Here is a 21,917-nt window from a genome sequence, read left to right as displayed (position 1 = left end):
CTGTTAATATGTATTATTAAAAATTGCATGTCTGCAGCACAGACATAATCTCCTATGTATCTGTATATTGTAGAAATGTCCCACTTTGTGTCTAATGGAGATGGACTGGTGGTGACCGTAGACAGTGAGTCTGGGGACGTACTGTGGATTCAGAATTACGCTTCTCCTGTGGTAGCTTTTTACATCTGGCAACGTGAAGGATTGCGGAAAGTTATGCACACTAACGTGGGGATAGAAACTCTGCGATACTTGACGTTCATGTCTGGGGAGGTTGGACACATTACCAAGTGGAAATATCCCTTCCCAAAGGAAACAGAGACCAAGAGCAAACTGACGTGAGCATGAATATTCCTGTTCTCACTGTCTATTTGACAGAGCTTTGTCATTAAAACCTTATTTATATACATTCAGTTAAGGACTGTTCTACAAGTTTCAAGATGGTGAAAAGAATATGTAAAAGCAGCTCTAGTTCTCCAGCCATTATTTTATATTTGATCTTTTACTGTCTAAAGGCAGAGACCAAAAAAACCACCTATCATAAACTTAGGAAATGTATATTCATAACTTATCAGATGTTCTGTGTTAATGGTTTCTTATAATGTGGAATGGAATTGTTTTTTGTAATGTGAAGCCTTTCACGTTTTAAAAAAGGTTCATGGCATTTTGGCAAATACCAGTTATTGAATAGTGCAGAAATAGGATGTGAGTTATGTCAAATGAGTAATTGTGACGTGAATAATCAACTAATAATGCTTTCATAATTAAAAAGAATGGCTTCATAGTACAGCAGTACTTAAAACAATTTTACAGATCCAGGCTTTTCAAGATTTAAATATTGATGATTTGAGAAACTCATGCATTAGTTCTGCAGGATTGTGTTGCCAAGGTTAGCTAAGATGCTAAAACATCCATTTGTCTACTTCTTTCTAACACTTACTGTTTTTTTCCAGACCAACTCTATATGTAGGGAAATACTCCACAAGTTTGTATGCATCACCATCAATGGTACATGAAGGAGTAACTGTTGTGGTAAGTTGGGAGCTGCAAGAGTTGAATGACACCTGCTGAAAACTGCCTTTACAGAATTAGTACTGTCCTGGGTTTAAAAAAAAAGAGTTTAAATGGAAACATACATAAAAATAAATAAAAAGACAACTTTGCCATAGTAAAGTGGCAAACGGATCTGATTAAAGTAGAAAATAAAACACTGAAGGCTGTATGTCTACAGAAATTTGGTTTTAAATTGCAGATTGTTATCAAGAAATCCATAGCAAATTAAATATTTCATGAAACAATTAACAGTAAGCCTTAGAATGCATGACCGTATTTCAGGAATCATTTCAAATGCTGCAAAGAAGTAACTGTAGCTCATCAGGAATTGTGCCAGGCAAGATTAGCAGGAGTGGACCAGAGGTTGCTACATGGTATTGTTGGTGCATTGTGATTAATGCTAAAATTGCTCATTTGTTCATCAAAGTAACTCCCCGTAGATAGGAAACTGCATCATATTTTGTATCGTTCACGCTGTGGCTTTCCAGGTACAAAATAAAGATTCTGTTTAACTTTTCTAAAAAAAGAGAGAGTAATCTCATCTCCTAGGCAACATGTAACTTAGAAGGTCTAATGTCCAAGGTCGTTGAAGCAGCCGCTGAGGGCATAATGGCAGTGTTTACTTACGGTGACTTTGCTGCCAGTCATTTTTGCTTGCCCACCAATTCTGACCTCCATTTTTTTATTTAGTGGCCTGTTTAGATATTACAGGGACACAGTGCTTCTGTAATTGTAACAATCATCTCTCTTTCTAGCCCCGCGGCAGTGCCATACCCTTACTAGAGGGTCCAAAAACAGAAGGAGTCACAATTGAAGACAATGGCGAGTGTGTTATCACACCCAGTACGGATGTAAAGTTTTCAGGCAGACTGAAAGAAAAGAACAAACTCCACTATTGGAACGACTGGCTTTTAATAGGTACCCGAGGTCCCTTGCTTGGCCCTGGTCTGCCACTTGTGCAGGATTGCATTGCCATCTGGCGGACGATTCTAATCCTAACCTCAGAGCTGTTTGTCAGCTGCTTGTATATCAGTCACAATGACTGCCTCAACTCAGGCAGTAATTACTGAATTCTAGTAATCGTTTCTAATTCGTCTTCATTTGCATGTGAATTAATGTCTTTACATATACGACTGCATACTGTTTTTTCCAAGACTTCTGCCTTATTCAGTGTATAGGATGGAGAGTGCTTAGCTCAATATGTGGAAAGTTGTTTATTGTTTATTTGCCCCCTCCTTCAGTGAGGGGTATAGGTAATTTATATTTACTGTAAATAATATATTCTGGTTCCTTTGGATTTTTTTATTGTGCATAATGTTACTTTAATTCTCATCATATGGATCAGATATGCATGCTTTCCTCACTTTACAAATGGAAGATTAAGGCACAGAGGCTGAAGATAATATTAATAAAGTGTCAGCCTGTCCTGTGTGCCCGAAATCCCAAAATTTTGGAATTGATTTTCAGGGCATTTACAATTTTGCTTCAAAAATGAAGACCTGTCTGAAGTTCAGTTTTAAGTGATGAAAGTTTATAATTAAGTGATACATGCCACAGCATCTCTGTGGCAGGGACAGGGTGTAACTTTCAGCTTCCTTAACTACCACCTTTCTCTTCCTGTGATCCCTTTCTTTGTTGATACTGCCCTGCTCTTGCAGTGTGTCAGGCGGCTCCCTTTAAACAGTTCGTATTCCTCTGCAACCCCCTGCGCTGAACCACCCATGCCCTCAGTCTTTTCCCTCCTTTTTCTTTCCTGCTCTATACACGAGCAGGAGTCTTCCTCTGTCTACTCCAGCTGCAAAAGCTGGGAGCACAGTAGCATATCCCTCTTCTCACTCACTTGGCTAGCATGAGCCAAAGGAATGTGAAGAGCAATTGTAGCTGAGTGCTGGATCGATTCTTGCTGCTTTCTTGTGCAGTGCGATCCATTCCCTTCAGAACCATTTCATATTTAGAATGCGATCTTTGCCTCAAGGCCACATCACAAAGCAAAACTATCTTGAGAGTGAGTCAGCCGGGAGGCATAATGCATGTTTCTCTCGTAGTCAGAACCAAATCCACAGCCAGTGCACAGAGTTCTTGAGGGTTGTGATCATTATACCTGTGACTGCTTGGGAAGGACAGAGGGGGAAAAAAGTTTTAATTTGAGCTTTTGTTCTGTGATGTTCTCAAGCCTTTTGTAAATCAACTTTATATATGCTCTTCAGCAAAGATGCTGAAAACAAGGATACCTTTCCTAAAAAGGGACAACTTTTTATTTCAACAAATGTTTTTTATTTAAAGGGCACCATGAAACACCATTATCTGCCCCTACAAAGATCCTGGAGAAATTCCCAAGCAACTTACCTAAGAGGCCTGAAAATGTGATTCCGGCTGACTCTGATAAAGCCACTATTGAACAGGTTTGTGATGAGAACAATCATCTTGCTGGATGATAGGAGAATATAAAGGAGTAGAAGTTGGGGAAAGACTCAGAAGGAAAGCTACATGGAATTACTTCACATTTTTTGTGTCAGATTTTCATGTACTTAGCATGTAGAATCACTGGTATGATGATGTGTCATTCCTTATTTCAAAATCAGGGCTTTCAACTGCTTTTTTTTTTTTTCCACATGCAAAACTTTCTTTGACTTTGGTAGGGTTAGAAATTATTTAGCAGAAAGGCTAGCGTACAAATGCTCCATTACTCATGAAGATATTGAGCTAACAGAGCTTTCCTTGCCTCTTAGGTTATTGACATCGTTGAAGGTTCCTCAACAGAAGTGCCTCCTGCTGTTCCAAAGGATATTGAGGAGAAACCTACTCGGCCTATCCCTCGGCCAGAGGCTCCTGTGGACTCCATGTTGAAAGACATGGCCACGATCATTCTCAGCACTTTCCTGCTTGTGGGCTGGGTGGCTTTTATCATCACTTATCCAATGGTAATGCTGACTTAGCTTGATGTGCTTTTGAGTTTTGGGAGAGTCAGTAACATTTTACAGCCCAAGAAATGATAGGAATTAGAAAGCTATGCACTACAGCGTTTTTCCCCCTTCCCGCAGATGTGTGGTGGGTAGCAGAGACTACAAATTTGACGTAACAGTGATTTCTCTGGGCGTATGTGCCAACTCTGGAGACTTTTCATCCCACCAGTTCTGGTTTTTGTATGTGTTACTCTTTTCACGGACATGGTCTTAACACCATTGGCTTCACTCCTCTCTTCCTCACCTGAACCACTGTCAGGTTTTCCAGGTTTTGGATCAAAGCCATTATCCTTCTGTGGTTTAAAGACACCTAGTCAACCTAGTAACAGTTAGCTTTTGCCACATTAACCAACCAGTGTGATTTCTCAGCTTTGCAATGGAAGTTCAGAATGAAATGGAAAGCGTGTGAGTGAAAGTTCCCCCACCTACTTGGCTGACAGTGTCACAGCAAGAGAGTTTTCCTCTCACCTTTTGGACGTAGCTACCCCACTAGCTATAGAGTTCCCTTTTGTGACGCGACTGTAAAAACTTCACTCCGCTTACGGAACTGAGGTCCTTTCTCACAGAGTGTCCATCAGCAGCAACAGAGGCAGCATCAGCTGGAAGAGAAGATACAGCTCTTGCAGCAACAGACGCTGCCCTTTCGTGCTCCCAGTGATCTACCCCCAGAAGCAGATTTCTTGGACACCTCCTATGCACGGACAGAGAGCTCAGCTACCAGCACACCAAATATGTCCCCCGGAGCCTCAAACCATTCTGTGTATTCCAGCATCTCCACATCTGATGTTGGGAGCTGCCTCTCCACTGAGCAAGAAGAAGGAGGTAAAGTTGATCCAGTGTCTTTTATTGTGAGTCTCTGTATTTCCCCTGTCTGAATGATGGTACAGCACAACAATTAAAATACTTATCGATGATACTTCATAGATCAAAAGCTGAAAAGGACCATCATTCTCATTTAGTCTATTTATGGAGGTGTGCCATGCCCTAACTTTGAGCAGAATTATTTGCTTTAGAAAAACATACAGTTCATAACTGCCATCTGAGGGATTATGTTGTCCATGGCGGTATATTCTTCTAACCTGTAGCCATTCTAGGGAGAGGTTCATTTAAATAAAAATATGTATTATTACAATTAATTGTAATCAAGAAATAAGGATTATGCAGTGCGCCCTGCCTTCTGCCTGATCTTCTTGCACACTCTTGTCCCTTCAAAGGCTATTCAGGGGAATTGCTAGTAAACCGACTTCCATAACTGTCAGTCAGCATTTCTTAAATTGAACAAGATGTCTTTAAAACTTACTTTCTACAAAGAGTTTGTCTGCTGAGAACCATTAGTCTCTTATACTGTCTTGAGACATGATCTTTCCAGACTGTATGTATGTCAGGTGTTGTGTACAGAATGTGTTTGACTCCACATGTTGGATCATTTGGTCACCAGAGAGTATCTGCCTCCTCAGCGTGAGTACAAAATGGAGATGTTCATTTGTTTTGATCATCTGTGGTGTTAAACATGAGCAAAGAGAATTTTACATACTGGCCTAGAAGGATGTGCAGTTGTATAAGGCTGACTTGACTCATCCTAAACTAGTCCTTGTTTCTTGTTTTTTGTACAGACGAAGATGCAAACAGAGTGATGGTTGGCAAGATTTCATTCAACCCAAAAGATGTACTGGGACATGGAGCTGAAGGGACAATTGTTTACAGGTAGAATATGTGCATTCAGCATTAAATAGACAAATTAATATCCTATTTGCATTAGGTCCTTTCTCCCTTTTTTTTTTTTTTTAAATACCACACCACCACCCCACCTCCCCACCCCCCATATCTAATATGAACAGAAACGAAACTTTTGAAAAAGTATTTTGCATGCATCTGGAATATTTTCATGCAGTGTTTCTTCACTAGCAAAAACTACTTTACTTCCCGTAGAAATGTTTAATGACCAAACCTGTTTCCAGCATAAATGCTTTAATATGCCTCCATAAAATGTCTTCCGTTGTCACTTGCTTTGTACATGCTTTGTCTACAGAGAGCGTAAAAGGTTGATATGGCTTTCCTTCCTTGCTGTAGGGGGACATTTGATAACCGTGATGTTGCAGTTAAAAGAATTCTTCCCGAGTGCTTCAGCTTTGCAGACCGTGAAGTACAGTTGCTGCGAGAGTCAGATGAGCATCCTAATGTGATCCGCTATTTCTGCACAGAGAAGGACCGGCAGTTTCAGTACATAGCCATCGAGTTGTGTGCTGCCACTTTACAGGAGGTGATGGTTCACTTGCAAACCTACAGAATTTGCGAAGTTCTTCTCCCTGGAAGGTCTTCAATTTCCTTTAGCTTAAGTTGCTGAAATGCCTGCGGCAGGAGATGTTGTTACTCCCGCTATCGTAGGAATGTGTAATTGTCACAGACCCAACAGGGGTGTTTTCAGACCTTTAGAAAGACATCCCTAACCCTGTACTGATTTAAGGACAGAAGCTGTTGTCCTTTGATTTTCCTTCTTGTGAAGGACTCCCTTCTAGTCATCATCCTACTCCTACCATCCGGACTTCAAAGACCCTCTACTCTTGTTTCTGGAGCACAGTGCTGTATAGAATTCTAGCTCTGAGTGACATTTTAAAGATCATTACCTTCAGCCAAGAAAAAAAAAAAAAAAAGACTCTTTTACATGTGTTACCAACTAGCATTAGACTGCAATTTACCCAGCCTTAACTTTTTTTAGGGGGGGGCTGAAGGGGGTGTACTTACTATCTATGTAGGGGCTAATGATAAGCAATGTTGTGGCTGAATCTTCTGTTTTTCTGTTGTCATTTACAGTATGTTGAGCAGAAGGCCTTCAGTCACCATGGCTTACAACCCATCACTCTCCTGCAACAGACAACATCTGGTCTTGCCTACCTGCACTCCCTTAGTATTGGTAAGAATGCCTCTCGTTTCAGTATTGGATGGAGAGTGGTATATTTTCTTAACTATAAAAAAAAAAAAAAGAGAAACAGGTCTGGTGCTGGGAGCTTGCTTATTCAATCCCAGAAGAGAGAGGCGTAGAAGCTGCATCTAGTGCTGGCAGCAGTAGTGTCTGTCCTTTGACACCGGTCTTGTCCCTATAACATTCTGCTACAGTGGAGTAGTAAAGCTAGTCAATACGGTTTATTCAGGGCGCTGCATTTTTTGGATAGAAGTCATATAAAACATGATGACTACTGGTGATGGAATAAAAAAGCGATGAGCCTCTACCAAAGACAAGTTTGAGGTTAGGACTTTGGTTTTACAAATGGTGGTTCAGCCTGGTGAAAGGTTTACAATGCAAATACATTAAAAATTTACTAATATCGTTGGGATTGCCTGGAGTGGATAAATGGGTGTTTATAACAGTCCACAGGGACCTGAAGCCCCATAACATCCTCATCTCGATGCCCAACGCCCATGGGAAAGTCAAAGCTATGATTTCAGACTTCGGCCTGTGCAAGAAGCTGGCAGTGGGCAGGCACAGCTTTAGCCGTCGGTCAGGCGTGCCAGGCACTGAAGGGTGGATTGCCCCAGAGATGCTGAGTGAAGATTGCAAAGAGAACCCTGTAAGTCTTCATCTTTCTGTCAGGCTCCCCTGGGAGAAGGCAGCGCAACCAACAGGTGGCACACGGTTGCAGTCAGACTTGAAGATAGGCAGTACTTGATGCCTGGGCGTTCATGCTGGCTTGCAGCCAACTATGTGATTCTGAAAAGTTTTCTGCTCTTAGATGCAAAATAACCACCCTGTGATGATCAAAGTCTTCGGGGTGGGGGGGAATGTGTTATTGCTATTAAAGTTTGTTTATTTGCAGACATATACCGTGGACATCTTTTCAGCTGGCTGTGTCTTTTATTATGTGGTATCTGAAGGCAGCCATCCCTTTGGCAAATCTCTACAGCGGCAAGCCAACATTCTGCTGGGTGCATACAGCCTGGAGTCTTTAAGTGCAGGGAGGCATGGTAAGAAAAGCATGGTAAACATAAAGCACTACAGCGTTTAGTGAACTTTCCATGGGTGTTAAAATGCCAACAGAAATGACAGAACTATGACCCACAGTGATTCCCAACCTGGCAGTGGTAAAAGCTGTACTCCTGACATCATACTCCTAAAGTTCTTAGAGTTAGGTACCCCAAAGCAGCTCTGAAGTACACAATTTGGAACCCTGCAAGCATGACTGTAGTTATTATTTCATGCATTTAAAGAGGAGTAGGAAAGAGCTGAGCTTTGATCTTCACGATCAGCCTGATTCAACACTACTGACTTTCTGGTGGTTGCCCAGCATGTCTGTGAGGGCAGTACTTGAGCTACTGGGGCTAGTGGTCAGGATAGCGTTGGCAGAAGTAGAGAACATAATGATATTCTAAAGAAGAAAACATTAAATTTCCATACAGCCTAAGAATTATCACCCTTTTCCTTGCAGAAGACATAGTTGCTCGTGATCTAATAGAGCAAATGATAAATATGGACCCTCAGAAACGTCCGTCTGCCAGCTGTGTGCTAAAACACCCATTCTTTTGGAGTTTAGAAAAACAGCTCCAGTTTTTTCAGGTTTGTGTTGACCTTTTCTATTCTTGCAGTTCTAAGGACTCCTGTAGATGTTCAAATCTTGAATTCAGTCTCTCCTAGCATTGTTGATGTTTGAGGTGATAGAATCCACAACGTTACTGTGAGGAATGAAGAAGCAAGTTGTAATACCTAGGTGGTATCTCTGAAGAAACTGGCTTAGTCTTACAGAAGGTGTTTTATAGTGGGGCTAGAACGTGATGTTATCAACTTAAATTGGAGTGAGGAAGGTCTCTTGCAGCTATGATAGCAGTGCAGGAGAACGTTTTGCCAGGCAGGTTTTCAAGAACAGGGTAGCCCACTGTAGTGAATATGCATATTTAATTCTGATGTGGGGTGGGAACTGGCCGAGGACCTGAGGTTCTTTCCAGCCTCATCTTCTACTCTGTGATAAAAGGGCTTCGGCAGATGGTGAAACTCCTCATCACTTCAGAAACTTCTGTATCCCAGGCCCAAGCATAATCCATTGTATTGCACTTTGTCATGGAGTGAAGTAGAATCATAACTCTGTTAGCAGTTGTAATTGACTAGAAGCAGCAATTTTAAATTGTTGGGAAAAGCTTGGAAATAAAACTAGAAATAACCTGAATGTCTCTTCCAGGATGTCAGTGACCGGATAGAGAAAGAATCTTTAGATGGTCCGATAGTCAAGCAATTAGAAAGAGGAGGAAGAGAGGTGGTGAAAATGGACTGGAGAGAGCACATCACTGTCCCTCTTCAGACAGGTAAAACGGATAGTATTTTATTGGAGTGGAAAGGAGTTACATGCTGTTATTCCCAGTTTGTCAGGACAGGAAAGTAAGGATAACACTGTCTCAGTTTTGGCACATGACCTTTACTTGTCAGCAAAGTATTTCTTCAAATTAAAGAACTTGTTTATATATTGAAACACACCTATAAGGATACGTGACTGTAGGCACGCATACCTTACTTCTGAGGCCAACAACTAAAACTGCATCAAAACACAGAAAGAAATCTTGTAATTTCTTTTGCAGATCTTCGAAAATTCAGATCCTACAAAGGAGGCTCAGTACGGGATCTTCTAAGGGCCATGCGAAATAAGGTAAAAGACTTCTTTCCCTAAGCAACACACACGCTACGGTTCTGCCTCCTTCTGCTGGTTGTTGCCAGTCTAGGTCTATCTCACCTCATTTTAGGTATTGAGCTGCTTTATGATAGACTAATAGGAGGTTACTTCGTCCATGAAAAAGACAGCTGTATTTAAAAGAGGATCCTTGAACACATACCCTCTGACTGAGCTTTTCCCCTATTCTTTTTTCCGTTATAGAAGCACCATTACAGAGAACTGCCTCCCGAAGTGCAGGAGACCCTGGGCTCCATCCCAGATGATTTTGTGTGTTACTTTACAGCTCGTTTCCCTCACCTGCTCCTACATACCTACAATGCTATGCATATCTGCTGCCAAGAAAGACTGTTCCAGCATTACTATAATCAGGACTCTGCAGAGCTGAGCCTTGCAGGAGACACTGTTTGAGAGGAGGGGGATGGAGCTTTCTTCTCTGGGACCAACATTCCAAGCACAGGGCTGTGAAACAGGCCTACCTTTAGCAGGGAAAAGTGGGATCAAAGAGTTGAATTCTCTCTCTTTGAAGAAACCAAGCTTCCAAAAAGTGCCTTGTACCTCTGCCTGCACTGGATCAGGAGATGGTAGGAGCCCAAGGAGAGAGTGGTAACTTCAGAAAAGCAATGAACCCTGGTGATGGAGTTATTCCAAGGCAGTTTTCAAGACAGTGAGAATGGAGAGCAAAAGCTGGTTGTGTCCGTCACCCAACATCCCTGTACTGTACGTGATTTTATAACTGATGTGTTTTACTACAAAGAATCAAAATACAGTGATTCAAATCATGTAATTACTAGGGACTGGGATCTGCAAAAGGAGCCTTTTAGTTGTAGCTAATCATCAGAACCTGCCATTGCACTACTGCCACGTTATGCATTAGGCACACCACAGTGATTGTAAAGAGAATAATTTATGATTATCCAAAAAACAGTAAAGAGTACAATTTCTGTTTAATCAGTACTACCCTGGAAAATTAGTCCCTCATACATGAGCAGATAGAGTGAAGTTCTAAAAAACTACTGACTTGAAAAATCAGTTTAAGGTTTACCTACTTTGAAAATAAGCCTCATTGTTTAAATATCAACCAGTATTCACAGAAGAGCTTGAACAGTCCTTGACTTAAATCACAGTATGAGAACAGAACTACACAAGTAACTTCAGAAAAACACACTGATGTCAGCTGTGAGCTGCTCGTGAGAGGCTGATCATTTATCTACTGCAAGTGTTCCTTACTTTCTTATAAAGAAGAGTCACCAGTTGCAGAGCCAGAGGTAAGATGAATCCTGGGAAAAAAGGAGCTAAATCGAAAATGAGAGATGTACAGAACAGTGAAATTATAGGCAGTGTTTTTAATGGGTGCGATAAAGCTGTAAAGGAACCTCATTTTCTGTTTGTATGGGTTGCTAATTACATCCAAGTGAGCCTATGTTTTTAAAGATGCAGTATTTCTTTTCATTGGCCCTAAAGCTGTGAGAAAGCATTAAATGTGTGGGAAGCATGAAGAAATGCTGAATTCTAATATAAGTAAGTGGGGTGTTCTTTTACAATATATTTATTTAACATATTTATATTTATTTAATTTTTACTACAAAGTGGTATCAAATCCAAGTGGTACAAGTATAAAACATGCCAAATCATTCTTAATCGGTTTTATGTTTGTATTAAATCATATTATAACAACTGGAAGAGGAAAGTGATACTGCATCTTTCAATGGAATTCATTTAAGGAGAAATTACAAAGTGGGAATTTGTATGACTGTGCCATTGTGTCTTAAATTATTGACAGTGATGTGTATGATTGGGTACATACAGCTACTTTTCTGGAGCTACTTTACAGGAAGTTTTTTTTCCTAGTTTTACAATGTATGAGAGCAATTTACCTAAGATGCCAACTGTGCAAGTTACAACTGTGCAAGTTTTAACTAAGAAGATTCAAAGCCTATTTCGTATTTTTGTACTTCTCGTGTAAAGCTCTTTTGTAAGTCTCCTAAATAAAGACTTGTACTCGGATTAAAAGAAACCCGCAACTTTCAGTGACAATGCGTGCCTGGGGAAATAAGCTGGACTGCTACCACATGTGGACTAACACACACAGCTTTCAGAACTGAGGCTGGAGACAGGATTCAGGGCCAAGGGTAACACACCTGCAGCAGCCACATCCTGCCTCCCCGGAAATGGGTTATGCGCCTGGTAATTTTGAGCAGGGGCCCACTCAGAACTACCGGCTTCCTGCTAGTCAAAGACACAGCTCAGATGCAGGAAACACACACACAGTGTCTCTCTCGCTGAGGCAGGTGAACAGAGAAGATAAAATAGCTGCAATACTTGCTGCAAAAATTTTTACTGCTGTGCAGTATAGATAACCCCGTAAATACATTTTTTTCATGTGAAACTATGTTTGATAAATGATCACATGGTTTACAGAACAAAAAAAGCCTGTAAGACAGCTTTGCTGGAGCATGGAAGGCTGGAACCACGCCTCAAGTGCAAGCTTCCCGCACCCATCCTATGCCCCAGCATTACAGAGGGCTGACGAGCCACTGGTGTTTCATGACCCTGCCAGCCTCTCTTCTACCCTGGTTACTTTTGGTGAGCTGGCCTGGCCTGAGGAGGTAACTGATGTAGAGGGCAGTAAGGGGGGGCGGAGCTGCCTAATTAAACTAATACCCCAACACCCCCCTGCCCCAGCACCCTGGACACAGACCGTGTTTTGGTGGGGCACAGCCCCCAGCCCTGGTGTGCAGCCACACAAGGCGTTCTCCCCGTGCCACTCGGCTGGATTGCAAAAGCGGCAGCACCCAGCAAAACGGCGCTGCCGAGAAGGGGGTGGAGACTGGGTGGGTCAGCAACAGCATTGGTCTAAAGCAGCTCCCCTTTTTATTGCCGGGTGTCAGTAGGACCATTTAAGCCAGCCACAGGAGCACTGCAAAAACACCTCCAGGGCTCCGGCTCCCACCCGTGCCGCTGAACCAGCGGGCTGGCAGAGCCTGGCACCGCAACAGGCTGGAGCGCCTTCCCTCCCTCACCTCCTTTGGAAACGCTCTCCTCGCAGGCAGGCTCCGGCAGTGCAGCGCTGGAGACAGCTCCGTTATCTCCGGGCTCTGCAAGGTAAGCCCTCCCCACGCCATGGTGGTCCTGCATTGGGGGGGGGGGGGGGGGGGGGCGGTGTGGGAGATTACTCTCCACCCGGAGGGTTACTTTACTGCTACTGGGGGCCACGGACACCTCTGCCCCCACACCCCCACGCCTACGTCCCTTCCCTGCCCACCCATGCAGCCAGTAGCACCCAGGCCCCCCCCCCCGGAATGCACGCAGGCTGCGGGGACCACAAATCTGCTGCCACTCGCCCCCCCACCCGCTCTTAAAAACGGGTGGGAGCAGGGGTCCGCAGGCCCTCTCCAGCACAGGGCTCTGCGTCCCACCAATGCGCTTCCCCAGCACTGCCCACGGCCCCCACCTTAGTTTCTGTTCTCCATTAAGTTTCGTTTTCTCGTGAAATGCCGACTGACATCAGCTGTCAGAGCAGGCTGTGGCAGAAAATGGGCGGGTGGCTCACCACAAGCCAAGTCACTGTACGAGTACAGCCCCAGGTGGTGGTGTGGGAGCCAAAGGCACTGAAAGGCCACTATTTCAGGGACATTTAGCCCCATTTCTCAGGGGAGGCTGCACCAGGTGTCAGTGGGAATCAGTCTCCAACCATCTTCATAACTGGCCTGTTTACACTTATTCCAGAGGGATCCACTTAGACCTATGGCACATCACAGCAGTCCCGTAACAGGTACCCCTTAAGAGCCGCTCGCTTAAACCAGAGCTACTGGGCATGCTGGTGCCTCAGTCAGCCCAGCCCACAAGCTTTCTAAAAGGCTGACCAGGTGCTTAAATGGTAAATATGCACTCGCTCCACATAGCTTTTTCTACCATCCCCATCCCAGTTATCTCCCCAAACCGTCACCTTCTGTTGAACTCACCTCTTGCCAAGCCGTGGTCCTGGGGAGTGAGCGCTCATCGCCTTCCCTCAGTTACAACCTGTGCACTTTCAGCCATTGCGCGGAGTTTGCGCAGAGCCCCACAACTGCCTTTGACGCTGGCTGTGCTGGTAACTGCTCCTTTTACACTTCAATTCAGAGGCTGTGTCGCTGTTGTACCACCAGGAGCTGCAGGGATGGAGCTGGCCAGGCTACAGCCACCTGCTGAACCAGCACAGAGTTGAGCTTTCACACTACAGTAAGAGAAACATCACCACCACCACCGTGCACCTTTCACTGTGACCCTTGTTGACTAGTCCGTAGCTCATAGGTGGTTACTGTTGACTATGTGAATCTATCGTACATTTCTGGTGTTAACGCCGAGCGGGCTTATTTAACATGCTTCGTCCTGCAGTAGAGAACCGGCTATCCCTGCTGCAGTCCATCTCCGTACCCCTGTAAATGGAGCCCAAGCAAGGCAGAGGATGTCATCAGGCCAGGACACCCCACTAAAAAGAAAAGGAAAAAAGAGGGGGAGAGTACCCACAAAAGAAAAAAGAGGGAGGAAAAGAGGGAGTGCGAGGGAGCCAGAGTCAGGGAAAAGGAGAGTGAGTGAGAAAAAGACAGCAATTAAAAGCCAGAGATACTATACAACCTAGGGGATACAGTAGTCTTGGGCTTCCTTTTTTCCAGTATCTAACAGAAGTAGCTGTTAGATGGGCACAGCTGTCAGCACATGCTTCTCCAGGAAAACCCCATCTCCTTCACACCCACGTGTGTCAGAAGCAAGAATAGCTGCCTTCACACATTACAGGTGTACAGAAGCAGTGCAGCTGCCAAGACCAGGCTTTTAGAGGTACAGAAACTACCTTGGACCAAAGAGGTGGGGAGGAGGTTGGGAAAACAGAACAAATAAGTCAGCTTTAACTAACACAGGTATGTTAACTGCAAATTTGAAGACAGTCATTTTTTCTTGCTCTAGGGTTTTGTTCGTTAACAGCAGGATTTCCCTCATCAAAGGCAATGGGTAAGTGTGGCTTTCAGAAAATTCGTACTTTATATGTAGTAATTTGCTTTTTAGTATCTGCATTTTAAGGGTTCATCTCTAGTGGGGAACTAATCGGTATTCTTAACATCATCTTATGGTCTGTATTGTTGCTATCTTCATTTAGCAGAAAATAAACAGACTCAAGTGGGTAAATCATCTACCCAAACCTCTCTAGTTTAGAGAATTCGGCCCCTGTCAGTTCCAATAACCTTATCACATCATTCCCTTACAAAAAAACATTTTGCGTTATTTCCATGACTCCCTTTGAGGATCGTTTCCAATCCTCACTCATGGTTTCCTGCTTCACCGATTTATGTCTTGTATCATTGCTTAGGACTGCTTTTGATTAAGGTTAAGGACGCTTTTCGTCATCAGAACTGACATATTTGAGAAGTTAAGACAGTCTCTCACTGTGACTGGTAGAAAGAAAATAACTGAACATTCTACGTGGCCAGTTTTGCAAGGATTATAATGCCTTGTCAAGCATGTTGACATGTTTTTAGTTTGTATTACTAATATATAATTTCAACTTCTAGATTACAGAACATTACCTGTGAATAAATGGGATGAGAATGATGTCCAACGCTGGCTAGAATCTATTGGAATCAAGAAAGAGTATGTAGAAAAACTGTATGTGGAAGAAGTGACAGGTCCAGCGCTAATGGAACTGGATGACTCTTTCCTCAAAGGCATAGGTATGAAGGGAGGTCAAATCCACATGTTAATCCGCAAGAGAAACGAACTTCTGCAGCTACAACAAAATGCACAGCAAGCCAAGCATTCCAGCAGCAAAAGGTCTGACGGAGCTGATGTGCAAACAGATCCAGTAAGACCCAGAAATGCCCCCACTCAGAAAACTTCAAGTGGAGACAGCTGTGGCCCAGTTGATAAACCTAGTGGAGACAACAGAGCTTCTGCTTCTGGCAAGAGGCACAGAAGTAGCAACTCCCAACTTAAAAGTACTGATGAAGTTTTAGAGCTCAGCAACTTTCGACCATTTAGAAGTCAGAATACTGATTTCAAATACGTGAAAGACAGAGTTCTTGCTCCAGAATCAGGAGTCAGTGGTTTAATCACTCCCTGCCATGAATACAAATCTTTTGCCACTGCTGCAGAACTGAACAGAAATCAACTGCAATCAAAATTTGCCTGCGAAGTGATACGATTTGCTTCAGCCTGCATGAACCTTCGAACAAATGGCACCATACATTTTGGTATCATGGACAGCGTTGAGGATAGGGGTTGGAAACATGGCCAGATCATTGGTATAAAGATCAAAGAACGAGAATACTACGTTGATGCATTGGATTACATAGAAAAATGTTTTTGTGAAAGTGTACAAGAAATTGCAAGGAAGTGTATTCACCCACCTGTTTTTGTTGAAGTGATTTCAAAAGACTCTCAGGAACAAAGATTTGTGGTGGAGGTTGACATTGAACCAACATCCAGTTTAGTAAAGAACAGATTTTTTGAAGTGTATTTGCCCAAATACAATGAAGACAGCCAGAAGGTGACCCTGACAAAAGATCGAGCTCTCTATCAGAGAGTAGGAGCAAAGTCTGAACCTATAAAGCACAACAGTCTAGCTACTTTTTTTCAGGGTTTACAAGACAGGGACACTCAAAGAGAAAAAGCTGAGCTCTCCAGCACAGAAGTACATACAGAAATATCTCAAAATTTAGGAAGAAAGTTATCAATTCTACTAAATGATGGCAAAAGCTATATGGATCATTCCCTACGGTACATCCTTGTCACAAACAGATGTGAAAAGAATGATCTGAAATATATCAACTTTTTAATGCACTTGAACATTTTCTGTGTCTTTGACTTTGATGAAGATTCTAACGTATCAGGGCTGTACAGCAAGTACAAAGAACACCATGCAACAAGGTCTTATTTTTTACAGGATTTTTCCAATGAAAGTAAGACTGGCAACCCTTCCTCTCAGAAACATTTATGCCTGTTTGATCAGACCAGCTGGATATTCTGCAATGGGCGCAGTGACTTCCTCGGGGATGAAAAACCTTGTGATGAAAATACATGGATTAGAACGAAAAAAAAATACCTTAAGAAAGCAATTACTCGTATCTGTGATGAAATCCTGCCAAAGCGGTCTTTCATTGTGCTTTTCCTATTGCTGTCACCAGTGCAGAAACCACTTGTGGACACTTTTCAGGAATTCTATACAGAGATGAATGGCACGGAGTACATCGTTTGCATTGCAGAGTCCAGAGAAAATTATGGGAAGTGGGCTAATCTAGCTCAGGCATCCTGCAGCATTGAGACACTAGAACAATGCAGTATCGTGGGTATGAAACTAAGTCATGTAGATACCACCATTCAAACAATGCTGCCTTCTACAGCACAACCCAGACATCTGCCAGTTTCCACTAGAGGACTATGTACGCTTCCCTCACTGGAAGAAGAGAAACTGTTTTCCCTAGAAATCCTTTGTATTGACCAATGTGCTGATATCAAATTAGATCTTTTGACTGAAAAAGAAATACAAGAAGTAGAACAAAATTTTTACCGAGGAAGAAAAATAATCTGGGAAAACTTCTGGCTTGCTGATAAAAGACGCTGCGGGGAAATCATTGAACGCGAAGCATGTAAGGATGCTAGCAAACTCCTAGATGACATTTTACGAGGCAGCGGACTCAACTATTCTGTGGCTAAACTAAAGATATTTCACCATCCTGGAAGTGGTGGAAGCACAATAGCACGGCAAGTTCTGTGGAAAAGAAGAAAGGACTTAAGATGTGCTGTTATCAAAACCTCATATTCACCTGCAACTGTTTGTGAGCATGCACTTGCATTTAGAGATTATGAAGAAAAAGAAATCGGTCACTGTCTTCCTGTGCTCCTCCTGATTGAGGATTATGATGAAGATTATTTAGAAGAACTAAGGAATGAGTTAATGGATGCTGTAGCAACTAGGAAAATTAATTCCCCCAGACCTTACTTCATCCTCATGTGCTGTAGACGATCCAATGACCCTGAAAGGCTCTGCAAGGCTTCTCCACTGGACACAGTTGCTGTCACTCACAAGCTGACGGACTCAGAGAAAAGTCTGTTCAGAACTAAACTTGAAAAACTGAAGCAGAAAGATGTCAAGCCAGAATTCATACTTACGTTTGTCCTGATGTGTGAGGAGTTCAACGAAACATATGTGAGAGACTTTGTAGGGCACATACTGCAAGACATAGACCGTTCTTCTCGTGATACATGCTTGATGCGTTATGTGGCTTTGCTTAATTTTTATGTACCTAATTCCTATGTTTCATTGTCACACTGTGAGGCTTTTCTGGGACTGGGGGTATATACAGAAATGAAATCAAGAGCTTACGATTTCAAAAGTCACTTAAGTGAACAAGCAAGAATGATTTTTATTGAGCTAAGGGAAAGTACCACCTATATTTCATCTGTTCGGATAATACACTGTCTGGTTGCAAAAGAAATTCTGCATCAGCTTTCAGGGAATGAACCTCAAAGTCAACTTGCAATGACTCTTCTTCAGGAAAAGACACTCTTTGAAAACAGATTTGGACGAGAGGAATTCATAAAGTTCATCAGAGATCTGTTTATTCGACGCGGTAAAAGGAGCAGGGGTGACAATACCGACACTCTTTTCTCCCCATTCATTGAGCATGTCTGTAAAGCTGAAGACTGTGAAAAAGCTATAGCTGTTTTAAAAGCTGCATATGAACTCCTTGGAAGAGATCCTTTTTTTGCCCAGCAGCTTGCCAGACTACATTACAACAATGAAAAATTTGAAGATGCGGAACATTGGGCAGGGGTTGCAAAATCTCATTTGCCGAATGATTCTTACATTTTGGATACAGAAGGTCAAGTCTACAGGAAATGGTTTAGTTTCACTGTGGACAAAATGACACAGGAAGACACTCCTGAAAGCATCATTCAGAAGATAGAGATTGCTCTTAAAGCTATGAAATGCTTCAGGGCTGCACAACAGGCTGCAAAAGCAGAACGTGATAGTATGAACAATGCTGGCTATTTTGGAGAAGTAGAAGTAGGATGTCGTCTTCTTAGATTTTTGTCCACAGTCGATGTATTTCGCAGAAGTCCAGAGGGGGAATATTCTGAGCTTGTGAAATACCTGATCACAGATTACATTCCTAAAGACATCGAAAAAACATGGGGAAGGCTTCACTCCCGCTTAAAAGGCTTACGTCAGAACCTGTACAATGCTCTGGAATGGATTTCAGAAGACCTAAGTTATTTCCAAACAGATAAAAACCATGAGAAGGAAGAAGAAGATGAAAAAGATGAAAAGGAAGAACAAATTTATAATCCCAGAAAATGGCTCAAAAGACAGTCTGAGGTATATGCCAAGTTCTTCATCTCAACATCACTTATTGAGGACACCAACAGTGGCCCCGAGAGCCAGCTGATTAGACGCATGAATATTTATAAGAGTGGTGGAGGTAGTGTCACTAATATCCTGTCATTCTTAACAGATAAGAAAGAGAATAGGTCAGCTGAAAAGCTAGAGAAGATCCTTGGTTTCTATACAGAAAACCCACTAAGGGACAGGCTGGAGGACAATGATCTGATCAATTACATTTTGTGCCACATCACATTAGCATGCTTAGCACCAGGATCAGCCAAACTTCTTGAAGTGCAAATTCTTCGTAAGCTCAGTGTAAGATTCTTTAAAGGAAGAAGACCATTTCCAGCAAGTGCCCATTTTTTGCTCACCTTGCTGTACTGGCCAGATGAGGCATTAGACAAAGAGCCTAATGCAGATAAAGATGAAATTCTAATCTCAGCCCTTCAAACCCTGAAGCGTTTATATGACATCAAGATGAAAGATGTTCCTACCAGAAAGAAAAGAATCTACACCCACTTTTTTCTGGGAAAGGGTTATGGCTTAGGTAAGATTGTGCACAAAACTAAAATTGATAAATTAATCAGTGGGTCCTTGGATGAGAGGAGAATGAAGTGGCTACATGGAACTGTATGGAATATTGCCAAGATTCGTGACATTCTCAAAAGAGTTTCTGGCTGGACCAAGGACAGAAATTTATTTATACGTGGTCACATAAAGGAGTTTCCTATCTTGCCACTCCACCGTGATTCAGTGCCCCCTGGAAATGAAAATGTGACCTTTTATTTAGGCTTTTCATTTAATGGTCTTGTTGCTTTCAATATTGAGGTTGAAAATAATCCAGCCGTCAGCAGACCACAAGGTATTTAGTACATTAACAGTACCTACAGTGCTGTCAGAAGATACAGCACTTAAAAGGTCTGTTGTCACATTTAAAACAAACAGTGGCTGGACATCAGGTACCAAGATAACCACACTTAACTATCACAATAATGACCAAATATCTAAAAAAATTTGAAACCTACTAGTAAAATATACCTTGAAACAGAAGCCTTTGATAGTTTTGGAGTCACCAAAAGCAAGATTTCAAACTTAAGACAGCAATAACTGCAGCATTTGCTTGGGGACTGGGGCAGGGGTGAGACAAGAGAGCCACTATTTCTCCCCCCACCCCAATATATGGAGAACTGAGCTTTGGAATAAACAGGTATAGCAGGGATCCCTTTCTTCTCAGCTCACAGATTAGGATTTTAAGTTAATTTCTGGGTGGTCCTGATCAGTAACAGAATTTGTCCATTGTACCCATATGTTTTTTCTCTTCTTCCTGAATCAGCAACAAAAAGTTTAACTGAACTTACAACATGTATACTACACCGGCTTTAACATATTTGCTCACATGTACCATGTATGAAATACATCTACCCATCACCTGCAAGCCAATATCCAGTACAGAAGCACAGAGGGCAAGTAAGCAATTTTTAAACTGACTTTGCAAACATCAGGATTGATAAAAAGCAGGCCTCAAATTTTGCATCACTCTTACATTGCTTCTCCATGTAAATATTACAAACTCTAATAGATATATCTGTATGTGGGGAAGGGTGCAGAGACATGTCAGCAGTTAGACACTGGCAACATACAAGACTGTTTGTAACACTGTTATGATTTCATAGTCCAAACAATTCCTGCACTTGGCAAAATGTTTTATGCAGCATTATCCAAGAAATGTCCACACAGTACAGGACTCAAATTTCTCTACTGCATATATCCACGCTTGAAAACATTCTTTGTCTAACCTGATTTACTAATTTGAAAAATGCAAAGGGGTTTGTTGTCAGCACTGTGTCTGCAACCATCGTGTCACATTAAGCTTCTAATAATAAAGCTGTCTGTTATTCTTGGAGTTTCATGTTGTTTGATAACAATATTGTCACTAAAATTCCCAGAAAACCTGTCATATAGCTTAAGCTTTAATCTAATAAACAATCTTTAGGAAGAATTACCATTTCTACACAAGCTTAATTACTCTACCTGAAGATGTAGTTCTAACAGTAGCAAGGTATGATTTGCTTTTCCAACTTGGAGCCAAGATCTGGGCACAGCCAAAAACTGTAAAAGGAATTGCAAGCCACTGTGAATTCAGAACAAACAAGATGAAACCATAGATTATACATCTAGTCCAAGCCTTCACCTTCTGGCCTCAGGAAGCAGAAACAAAGCTTGTGACTGCTGGCTAGGCAACACTTGTCTCCTTCCCTTGCCTTCAACCTTGGAGAACAGCAAAGCAGACTCTTGAAAGGTTGTACTTTCTGCTTGCAAAATCCAGGCTGGCAGATTTCACCAGGGTTAAACTAATACTTAAGGGTTAAGCTTAACCTCAAGAGGTTAAGCACATCAAAGGCAGCTTTCCCCAAGATGATCGAGGAAGGTGCACTGGAGGAGCAAACCATGACAGCATCCGAACTCCTAGGAGCAAGAGAGCTGGAGTGCTACAGAAAGTCCCCTCTGTCCCCCACCCTTGATGCAGGGGGCAAGGCAGAGTGTGTATGTTTGAAAAGTTAACTGGGCAAAGGCAGCTTTCTTAAGTCTAGCATGGGGCATAAGGATGGCTTTAACCTGAAGCAGAAATAGGACATGCAAACTTACTGAGAAGCATGGGAGCTAAAAAAAAAAAAGCATTAACTGCTTAACAGTTCATAGAACCTGCTCAAATGCTGTGGTAAAAGCATAGCTTTTGTTTTCAAAAAGAAACTGTTATCACAATGAAAAATTAAAGCCAGACAACTTGGGCAAGAGGGTCTGTCTTGTAACTTGTTTCCTTTCTGCCTGCACACATGACTTGATGCTGTAGCTAGCTATCCTTTGCCCTGTAGCCCACACCACTGCACATTCCCCAGT

At 42.3% G+C, this 21,917-nt stretch overlaps 3 protein-coding genes and 1 long non-coding RNA gene across 33 annotated transcripts in view; 2 read left to right on the top strand and 2 right to left on the bottom strand.

Annotated features, from left to right (window-relative positions):
* Nucleotides 1-11,678, top strand: part of ERN1 (endoplasmic reticulum to nucleus signaling 1) — a 41,275-nt gene extending 29,597 nt beyond the window's left edge. For all 7 annotated transcript variants that reach the window (XM_030013923.2, XM_030013921.2, XM_030013920.2 and 4 more), the window contains 15 exons: nt 74-335; nt 951-1,029; nt 1,806-1,968; nt 3,334-3,452; nt 3,780-3,971; nt 4,580-4,835; nt 5,627-5,717; nt 6,084-6,273; nt 6,825-6,924; nt 7,380-7,579; nt 7,826-7,973; nt 8,435-8,562; nt 9,179-9,302; nt 9,573-9,640; nt 9,866-11,678. In XM_030013923.2, the coding sequence (XP_029869783.1) occupies nt 74-335; nt 951-1,029; nt 1,806-1,968; nt 3,334-3,452; nt 3,780-3,971; nt 4,580-4,835; nt 5,627-5,717; nt 6,084-6,273; nt 6,825-6,924; nt 7,380-7,579; nt 7,826-7,973; nt 8,435-8,562; nt 9,179-9,302; nt 9,573-9,640; nt 9,866-10,072 (2,327 nt within the window). In that variant the 3' untranslated portion in view covers nt 10,073-11,678. The remainder of the gene's footprint in view (nt 1-73; nt 336-950; nt 1,030-1,805; nt 1,969-3,333; nt 3,453-3,779; nt 3,972-4,579; nt 4,836-5,626; nt 5,718-6,083; nt 6,274-6,824; nt 6,925-7,379; nt 7,580-7,825; nt 7,974-8,434; nt 8,563-9,178; nt 9,303-9,572; nt 9,641-9,865) is intronic.
* On the bottom strand, nt 1,265-3,488 carry LOC121233309. Its single transcript, XR_005932409.1, has 2 exons — nt 3,397-3,488; nt 1,265-3,160 (listed from the first exon to the last, which is right to left on the bottom strand). It is a non-coding gene; the product is annotated as an uncharacterized LOC121233309 (long non-coding RNA).
* The window catches only part of ZNF207 (zinc finger protein 207), a 37,574-nt gene continuing 24,832 nt past the window's right edge, over nt 9,176-21,917 (bottom strand). For 16 of the 21 annotated variants that reach the window (XR_005932388.1, XR_005932390.1, XR_005932396.1 and 13 more), the window contains 3 exons: nt 21,051-21,128; nt 13,627-13,845; nt 9,176-12,793 (listed from right to left, as the gene is read on the bottom strand). The gene's annotated coding sequence lies outside the window, so the exon portion shown is untranslated. Of the gene's footprint in view, nt 12,794-13,626; nt 13,849-21,050; nt 21,129-21,917 lie in introns of all 21 variants that reach the window. The other 5 variants (XR_005932389.1, XR_005932391.1, XR_005932395.1 and 2 more) reach the window with 4 other exon arrangements.
* Nucleotides 12,562-21,760, top strand: LOC115341254 (sterile alpha motif domain-containing protein 9-like). Of its 4 annotated transcripts, XM_030013917.2 has the most exons (4): nt 12,562-12,766; nt 13,784-13,882; nt 14,606-14,650; nt 15,208-21,760. In XM_030013917.2, the coding sequence occupies exons 3-4, from the start codon at nt 14,647-14,649 to the stop codon at nt 19,887-19,889; spliced, it is 4,686 nt and encodes a 1,561-aa protein (XP_029869777.2). In that variant the 5' UTR covers nt 12,562-12,766; nt 13,784-13,882; nt 14,606-14,646; the 3' UTR covers nt 19,890-21,760. The 4 variants fall into 4 exon arrangements, with proteins under 4 accessions (XP_029869777.2, XP_029869779.1, XP_040979431.1 ...); XM_030013919.2 differs by lacking the exon at nt 13,784-13,882 and having other exon boundaries at nt 12,693-12,766; XM_041123497.1 differs by lacking the exons at nt 12,562-12,766; nt 13,784-13,882 and adding an exon at nt 13,918-13,983.

Source organism: Aquila chrysaetos, chromosome 5, assembly GCF_900496995.4.
Source record: "Aquila chrysaetos chrysaetos chromosome 5, bAquChr1.4, whole genome shotgun sequence".
NCBI classification, from domain to species: Eukaryota; Metazoa; Chordata; class Aves; order Accipitriformes; family Accipitridae; genus Aquila; species Aquila chrysaetos.
Note: the sequence above shows the minus strand (reverse complement) of the source record. Positions and strands in the feature narration are given on the sequence as shown.